Genomic DNA, 8,959 nt, shown 5'->3' with positions numbered 1-8,959 from the left:
CCAAGCCAGGGCCCCAAAGCTATGGGTATGTAAATTACCAGACCTGGGGCATTAGCCCATCTCTTCTGTCCGTGGGGGTCGGTGTTTCTGATTTAAGAGTGTGGGATCTGGTCTGGTGTGGTGGCTCACGCCTGTAATCCCAGCACTTTGGGAGGCTGAGGCAGGTGGATCACCTGAGGTCAGGAATTCAAGAACAGCCTGGCCAATATGGTGAAACTCCATCTCAAAAAAAAGTGTGGGGTCCTGGAGGGCCCCCTGGAGTGTCCAAACAGCACATCTCAGGCCATGAAGGGTAGAATAAAATTATTTTTATTGCATTTTGTGCAGATGGGAGTCTAAAAAAGTAATACAGTAAAAGCCATAAAGCATTAAATGGGAGCATTCAACAATAAAGGAAAGAACCAACCCTCTCCTTTTCATATTGGCACAAAGAACACAAGATCAATACTGAGGCAGGATGCGGAATACTGAACACTTACACTGAAAATTAAAGGCAGGCCTAATGATAATAGTAATAATAGTAATAAATACTCTTGATTTGGTTTGCAACCTCCTATTTACAAGGGTTTTCAACTTCATTGCATTGCCCTGCACATAGATCGTCTAAAACAAAAGCAACACTAGTTACCACTACAAGGCTATTGAAATATTGCACTCAGAATAAAAGTCACTTGAATGGACGTGAAACATCTAACTACAGTGATTATAAAGATAATTTGATGAATGACATAACATTCATAACAAATATTGCACATGTAGCACAGAAAACTTGGGTTTTTGTTGTGGGATGTCTGTTCATCAACAGAAACTTTGCTCTTGCCAACCAGACAATCTGGGCCCAGATAGTGCAACTTTGGTTCCCTAATTGATGTTGATACAGCCCCCTGCTGCACAGCCCGCCACATTAGCCCCGAAATATTCAGGCCCCCAGAAGGCAGGACCTGGCTGTGGTTCTCAGAGGGAGGTCCATTGAAGGATGCAGGGGACTGGCATCTTAACACCTCCAGCTTCCTGATTGAGTACCTGAAAGAATCTATCCAGTCCCCTGGTCGAATCTCAGGGGGACCTTGGCATAACTGGCAGACCTCCAAACCTACCCCCAGCCACACCTGACCCTGTCTAGGTGGCGCCAGCTCCAGCTCTGCCTTAGGCTCAAAGGAAAAAAGGTGATGAGGTCAGGAGTACTCAGTGGCCCCAGCTCTGGGAGGTGAGTGAGATGTCTAACTAGGTACGCAGGTCAGGGCCCTGGGGCTTGAGGTACTGTACCCAGTCCCAGATGGTGCTGGAACGAGCATACAGTGCCTGTTCCCCTTAGTAACGTGCCCTAGGGGAAGGGAACCCGGCCACTGCGCCTTTTCTAAGGACAGTACGCCTCAGACCAGGCTGGTGGAGCGGAAGCGCCGAGGACGAGTTGGGGAAGCCAAAGGCCCTGGGTCCTAGAGGACAGCACACAGGCGCTAAGAACGAAGCGCGTGCGACTCCAGCCCTCCCTCAGGCCCAGGTCCCCCGGGAGACGGAGCTAGAGGCCGCTGCTAAGCAGCGAGGCCCGGCCCCAGAGCACAGAGAAGGCGGCTGTCAGATGGGGATGGGGGAGGGAACGCCAAGGGCGGCGCTGGGGCCTCCCAGCAGGTCTGCCCCCTAAACCAGAATCGGCCCCCTCCTCCCCGACCTGTCCCAGGGAGGAAACTCCGGGGAGGGGGCGCCCTCCAGCTCCACAATTTCAGTCTTTGGCGAGGAGCCATGAGATACGGGGAGCAGGCGACAAGCCAACTGAGGAGAGACGTCTGCTTCCCAGCAAAGGCACCGGGGCGGGGCTTCCTCGGCGGGGCGCGGGCCTCTCGGTTTCTTCCCCCTGAGGAGCGCCCCTCCCCAATCCTGGCCCCAACTTGCATAAGAGCCGATGAGAAGAGGTTGCGCGTCTCTGCAGCCGCAGTGGAAGCTCACATCCGCTGGGAGGCGAATCCAGGAAAAGTTGGACCCTTGTCTCACCTCATCTCGGAAAAAGGACTGGCAGGGAGGGTGGGAAGCCAAGGGCGCGCGGAAAGGGCGAAGAGGCGAGAGCCGGACGGGGGTGTGGAGGGACCAGGACCACGACCGCCGCCTGGGCCTAAACCACTTTTGCTCTCAAACTCTTGGACGTCAAGGAAAAAGCTTCCCGAGGCCTCCGCCTCCCCGCAGTGCCCCCAGCGGGAGAGCTCGACTGTAGCGAGAAGTCTGTTGCGCTTCTAGTCACATAAATATGGGGACGTTAAAAATACACGCGATGTCTCCTGTACACTATGTATAGGCTCGGCCGCCCGCGCCCCGCGGCTCAGCGAGAAGGGGCGGCGGAGACGGCAAGCGCCGCCTTCCCACCCAGCGCGCCTTCGGGCCACCGGGAGCCGGAGGAGCGCAGAGAGAGGACCGCGGCGGGCAGGCGTGGGAAGGGGCAGAATGGGCCGCATGGACTACCTGGGGGTCCCCAAGGCCCCAGCTCCTCTCCTTTCCACGCCTCCTCCCAACCTTTATTGCAGCGTCTCCTCCGACGAGACAAGGCCGGGCTTACAAAAAGGGCAGCGCGGACCCGCAGGCCAACCGGGCACTGAAGAGCTCTGGTCTCCTCGCGGCGGGGCGCCCTCTCCGAGTCAGCCCCCACAGGCGTGGCCTCCAGGCTTCAGGCAGCGGGGTAAGGGGCCAGGGCACGGGCACAGGGTCTGTATGTAAACGGTGACAGCGGCAGGGGGCGCGGCGAGGGCTCCGGAGCCGCGATTCGGGCGCGCTCGGGCCCGGGTGGCAGGTCCTGGCTCTCAGGAGTAGATGGTGATGACCTCGCGGCCGCCGCCGCGGACCAGCATCACCCGGTCCAGGTGCTCTGTGAGGACCTCGAGGAACTCCATGTCTGTGAGCCGGTCAAGGAGAAAGACCCGATCTCCTTCCCTCCCGATGAAATTGGGGTAGCGCTAGGCTGCCAGCGACCTCTCGCGCCCATGTCCCCGTCCGAGGTGCTAATCCGGAGGCAGGAACAGCTCAGCTCTTCCATCCCAAGGACAGGACCAGCTTCCCTGACGTCCACCTCCCTCTTTCCCCCAATTTTAATTCCAGGATACAGTTTTCGTCACCATTACGGTTGCGGGGAGGCCCAGGCATGTTGAGCAAAACAAGCTTGGCGTCCCGGGATTTCTTCACGATGACCTCGTTCAGCCGCACGGCCGTGTGCATGCGCCGCACATTGGACTGGTTCCTGCGGGAGGAGGGAAGGATAGAGAGCGCGTGAGCCTGGGGGAGGGGAGATTGGAGCCAGTCGCCCTTCCAGCCCGAACTGGGCTGCTGGGGCCTGGTTCTTGCAAGCCCAGGACCACCAATCCTAAACCTCTCCAGGCTAGGCTATTCAGAGATCCCAGAGGTCGCGGCACCAATCAGGGGCTCACAATACAGTGAGGAGGGTAGGGAAGCCTGGCCATCCTAGAAGAGAATGAAAAAATGCTGAAGCACTTACAAGTTCTCCCACTCCCTTCAGGAAACACAAGAGATGCAAAGAGAAAAGAAAAAGAGCAGAGTCAGAAAAAGAGGAAGACACTGGGGGCTTGGGCCATGGTCACCTGCCCTGAGTCCTGCTCTGCCAGCCCCCACACCCTTCACCTTTCCTCTGCCTGCAACTGGGAATTCTGAGCTTTAGCAAACAAGGCCCAACTCCCTAAATCCTCAGATGGGGAAACCAAGACAATGTCTGAGCTGGGTCTGCAGGCTGCCAGACCAGGATGCCTTCTTCCCTCTTGCTCTGTCATGGGGAGCAGGACCCTTTAGCTCACCCCAGCCCCCAGCCCTTAGCCCCCAGGCCCATACGGCTTCATGCTGAAGAAGTCCTTGATGCCCTCAGAGGAGACAGGACTGGGACCCTTATTCTTCTCTGCCACCGACTTGTCCTTGGTCCAGGTGAGATGCACCTTCTCAGGATCTGTCTCCCCCTCCCCCTCAGGCTCCTCCCCTGGGGAAGGGGAGCTGCTGGGGCAGCTGGGAGCACTCTGATCATGGATCAGCTGCACCTGAGGGATGAATGAAGAGATGGCAGGTGAGTCCTTTGGAGACCGAGGGCTCTGCTCCCACTGGCTGGGGCCAAACCACCCCAGCTGCACACCTCCTCCTCTGGCTTCTCTTCACTGTCACCAGCTGTCTCTTCTGGGACATTGAGGCGGAGCCGAGTATTGGCTGGATTCTTTCTCCGGATTGAGCCTCGTGACTCATCTGTGATACTCTGGATCTAGGGAGTGACATAGGTTGTTGCCAGCTCTGCTGAGAGTCACCACCCATGCCCTGCAAAGAGCTATCACTAGAGATGATGTTCAGCCAGGATGCACTGTCTGGAACTGTACCAGTTGTTGAAATATTGCTATGATTTGAGACCAAATAGCTACTGCACCACTGATTTGCCTGCCCCAGCTCCTCTCCAGAACCCCAGACCTCCCTACCATCTGGCAACAAAAGAGTTAACCTTGGCACAGGAAGGTTCTGCCCTAGCACTATGGTCCAATGTCAGTCCTGACAGTCCACTGGTCAGTGCCCATGCCATGTTTTACCATTTTTACTACCTCCCTTGGATAACACTCCCAGCCTTGGAGGATCCATCCTTCCCAGCTCAAAGTACCCATCACTCATTCCCCTGAGGATCCATCAGCCACATTCTGAGAAGTATATTACCCACCCCTGGGAGACTCAAACCCATGGCTCTATTACCTTCACTTGTAGGATTTCCACCCATTCCCCAGGCAACTTATCACCCACCTCCAGGAGCCCTTCGGTCCCCAGCTGGGGTAGCACCACTCATTTTTCCAAGGACTCCACTCCCTCAGGTGAGTCTTTCATCCGTACTCTGGTGGTCCCACATCACCCACACCTAGGAGATTCCGCCCACACCCTGTGAGGGGCTCATCACCATTACACAATCACACCCTAGGGGATTTGCCCCTAACTTCCATGCATCAGTTATATCCCTAAATACCCATCTGTTACCCACTCCGAGGGTTTCTACATGAGCCCTTGTCCCTCACGCTGCCAGCCCACACCCCCAAGGACTCTTCATCCACATGTATTTAGCATTCACTCTTCTCTCTCAGGCCCCAGAAGTCACATACATAGGAGAAGCTCTGTCATGCCAAAGTCCCTCTGCCTCCTGGCTGGGAGGTTGGCAGGGGAAGCTGCAGTGTGTACTCCCACTGTCAGGGAGATCAGTGTCAGGAGGTGTGGTTTGGGAATCAGAGAGATGAGGGTGAAGGTAGAAATGCCAGGAGTGTCAGCCTTGAGCCATCATAAACCTGCAGACCCAGAACTGGCAGCAGTTTGAGGCTCTCAAGGCCCAGCCAGGGCAACCTCACCTCCCGCTCCCGCTCATTCTTGGTTAAATGCATCTGTTTGAGGATCTGGGAGCGCTGTTCCATCACCAACGTCTTCTCATAGGTATAAGCAGAGATGTCGCTCTCATGCTGTGGGCAAACAGAGGTTGGGGTTGGGGGTGGGGAGAGGGACAAGGAGGAAAGCATGAGGTCTGAGCCCCAGTGAAAGGCCAGGGGAAGGAAGCCAGACCCCTTTCCTTCTGGCAACCTAGGGCTTCCCTACCCAGTCATTAATTTCATCAAGGGTTGTGGGAGGCAAGGACGGAGCGGAGAGGGCAATGCTCTTGCAAGGCAAGCAGCTGATTCCCTCCTCAGCCCAGCACAGGACCAGGCATGTGAATGGATGAACTAATGAATGAGTGGATTAATTAATCACCTGGGTGAATGGAAAAGGGAAAGAAGAAAAGGAACAAAGGGATGAATGGATACATGCATGGATGAATGGAAGAGTGAGTGAATGAACACTTCAATGAATACATGGGTAGATTAATGAATACATAGAGGGATGGGTGGATGGATACATGAATTGAGAGGATGGTTGGACAAGAGGTTCTATAGGATAATTGCCAGGGGCACAGACTCTAGAGCAGCCTACCTGGGTTTGAATCCTGGCTCCACCATATACTACGTGTTTTTGGGCAAATTACAGTCATATGCCAAATAACACCATTATATGTGCGTCAATGGCAGACTGTCCATAAAATGGTGGTCCCATAAGATTAGAGTGCTGCATTTTTGCTGTATTTGTTTAGATATGGTTTAGACACACAAATACTTCCCACTGCATTGCCATTGTCTACAGTACTCAGTACAGTAACATGCTATACAGTTTGCAGCCTAGGAGCCATAAGCCTATGTGTGTGGTAGGCTGGACAATCTAGTGTGTATAGGCACACTCTGTGATATTCACACAACAAAATCACCAAACAGCACATTTCTCAGAACACATCCCTTTGTTAAGCAATGAAGCATGACTGTACTTAACTTCTCTGTGCTTCATTTTCCTAATCTGTAACATGGAAATGCTGACAACTGTATCTATCTCATTGGTTGTTGTTGGAATTGATATACATATGAAGTGCATAGAACAGGGCCCTGCATATAATAAGCATTACTAGACATGGCTATTTTTATGGAGAAGAGCAGGGTAGCTGAATATGTGAGAGGCTAAGAGGTGGATCAGGGAAGGGATCCAGCATCATAAGCTGACGGGTGTTAGAGTTGCCCTACTTGGTGCTGGGGCCAAGAGGGCCAGGTGGAACCCCAGTGGCATCTCCTGAGGACTCACCATCTCCACCACCTCGACCTCCGCAGTGATGCGTAAATGGTACAGAAATGTGGTCAGATCCTTCTTCATCTGGATGCTATTGTCGTCCATCTGGGCCACAGTGAAGATGCGCATCTTGCACTTCCGCCACACCTGCAGGTGGTGAAAGGGATCCAGAAAGGTCCAGCCCAGATGCGATGAGGAGATCCAGGGCCAGACCCCATCCCCTCACCCTTCCCCTCTTCCCACCCACTTCTCACACATACATGCAGACCCCAAATCCTCTGTCTTGGGGGCCACTCTCTACAAAACCTTCCCTGCTTAGGTCTGAGGGTCCCCCATTAAAAAAGCATCACTGGCTCAGGCTAAGCATTGCTCTCCTTAGAGCAGTGCACCCGCAAGAGGAGACACCATCAGTTACTAAATCTCAAAATGAAGAAGGTCAGCAGATCCTTTTCCCAGGAGCTCACAGGTGAGGAAGGACAGGGAAGCTGACCCTGGCCAGAGCCCATGAGTCTGACCTGTGGTTGTGCACACAAGCGCACAAATGCATACACACACACACTCACACGACACACTCACGTACACAACTCACCTTGTGGTGCCGCAGCAGGAAGGGCAGCAGCATAAGCATGCCCCCATCGTGTACAATCCACCAAACATCGATGCTGCCCTCAGAGAAGCGCTCAGGGTTCCCAGGAAACATGCAAACGTTCTTGGTGACCAGCAGGGCTAAGTGGCCAGCTGTGGTTTCCCGGACCAGCTCTGAGGGAGGCCGAGGAGAAGGCCAGAGGGGAAACAGTGACTCTGGTTCCCCCAACACCCAGCAGCAGCCACAAGGGCTCCCGGCATCCAGCACTCTACCCCACTCCACCTGGCCTTGGCCATGAGCTGAGTGGTCAGAAAACCAGCATCTACCTGGGCCCCATCACATATTTATTGTTTGGATCTGGGAAAGTCACTCAACCTCTCTGGGCCTCAGTTTCCCCAACTGTCAAATGGCAATAACACCACTTGCCCTTTCTGATTATGAAGAACCCATCATGTATGACCTCACTGAATCATCCCAACACCTTGTAACCATGATCTACTTATAAAGGAGGCAGAATAGCTTGGAGTTCACAGTGCAGCCTCTGGGCTGGTTCGTAACCTGGCTTCCCCATATTGTGACTTGGAGCAAATTTCTTTTTCCTTTTTTCTGTAGAGATGGGGTTTTGCCATGTTGCCCAGCTCCAACTCCTGAGCTCAAGCAATCCGTCTGCCTTGGCCTCCCAAAGTGCTAGGATTACAGGCGTGAGCCACGGCACTCGACCAGAGCAAACTTCTTAATCTCTCTGTGCCTCAGTTTCACACCAAAAAAGATGGAGATAACAATGCCTAGCCCTCCTAGGACTGATGAGAGAATTAGAAAAAGCCTCAACTTGCTGGCACACAGAACTCATTCTAGAAATGTTAGTTATTACATATACTATTACCTACTATTACCAAGAAATCTGATGCTCAGACGGAGCAAGTCACATGTGCACAATCACTCAGCTACGAAGGACCAGAGCTGAGGTGTGGACCCAGCCACTGTGACTTCAGAGCTATAGTTCTTCCCACTGCCCTGCTCTGTGTTCCTCCCAGGGCCTGTAAGCGCTGCAGGAGCCAAGACCGTCTCGTTCACAGCGGAGTCCCCAGCGCCCAGCACAGTGGCTGGCACGTGGCCAGCCGTGACTGCTGTCACCTGCATATGCTGAATCCACACTTGGCGTGCAGTGCTTGGGAAACCCCTCAGGCCCAAAGGAGTGGAAATCCAGTTCCACCCCTCTACTGTCCCCAGCCCCACCTCTCTTCCACCCCCAGCCCCCCACAGCGTTACCGATGAAGTTCCTCCACGTCTGGTGATCTTCCTTCTGGCGCCAGTTGCGGGGCCAGCCGACAAGCACAGTATTGTGCTGCAGCCCCCCAAGGCCCCCAGACTGGATCAAATGGGACACGCCATCACGCAGGTTGGAGGAGATCACTACCTGGCAGAAGCCCTTCACCTTCTCTGCCTCCATCAGGCGCCGGATAGACTGGGGAAGGAGGACCAGACAAGGACCAGCCTCAGACCTCCCTGGCCCTGCTTGGGCCTGTTGTAGTCTCCTTCCCTCCCATCTCTCCCCTCCTTTCATCCCAGTCTTCCTGAAGCTCAGCTCTGATCATGTTTGTCTCTGGCACCAGAATGGCACGTGGCTCCCCATCATCTCTGTACCCCATTCCTTATTGATCGATTGAGGCTCTTCATGATCTGACTGCACATTTTCTGCCACCCTGCCACTGTGCACATATACCCCTCCCCAAC

At 54.2% G+C, this 8,959-nt stretch overlaps 1 protein-coding gene across 4 annotated transcripts in view; it reads right to left on the bottom strand.

The window, feature by feature from the left end:
* Positions 1 to 288: 288 nt before the first annotated feature.
* Positions 289 to 8,959, bottom strand: part of SLC12A5 (solute carrier family 12 member 5) — a 37,093-nt gene continuing 28,422 nt past the window's right edge. For 3 of the 4 annotated variants that reach the window (XM_064382485.1, XM_064382484.1, XM_064382482.1), the window contains exons 18-26: positions 8,495 to 8,690; positions 7,229 to 7,398; positions 6,655 to 6,786; positions 5,349 to 5,456; positions 4,115 to 4,237; positions 3,823 to 4,022; positions 3,476 to 3,490; positions 3,087 to 3,220; positions 289 to 2,878 (exon numbers count right to left, since the gene is read on the bottom strand). In XM_064382485.1, coding sequence (XP_064238555.1) covers positions 2,787 to 2,878; positions 3,087 to 3,220; positions 3,476 to 3,490; positions 3,823 to 4,022; positions 4,115 to 4,237; positions 5,349 to 5,456; positions 6,655 to 6,786; positions 7,229 to 7,398; positions 8,495 to 8,690 — 1,170 coding nt within the window. In that variant the 3' untranslated portion in view covers positions 289 to 2,786. The remainder of the gene's footprint in view (positions 2,879 to 3,086; positions 3,221 to 3,475; positions 3,491 to 3,822; positions 4,023 to 4,114; positions 4,238 to 5,348; positions 5,457 to 6,654; positions 6,787 to 7,228; positions 7,399 to 8,494; positions 8,691 to 8,959) is intronic. The other variant, XM_064382483.1, reaches the window with a different exon arrangement.

The sequence above is a fragment of the Aotus nancymaae genome, unplaced genomic scaffold (assembly GCF_030222135.1).
Source record: "Aotus nancymaae isolate 86718 unplaced genomic scaffold, 86718_ANA_hifiasm-v0.15.2.pri h1tg000029l, whole genome shotgun sequence".
Taxonomy (NCBI): Eukaryota; Metazoa; Chordata; class Mammalia; order Primates; family Aotidae; genus Aotus; species Aotus nancymaae.
Note: the sequence above shows the minus strand (reverse complement) of the source record. Positions and strands in the feature narration are given on the sequence as shown.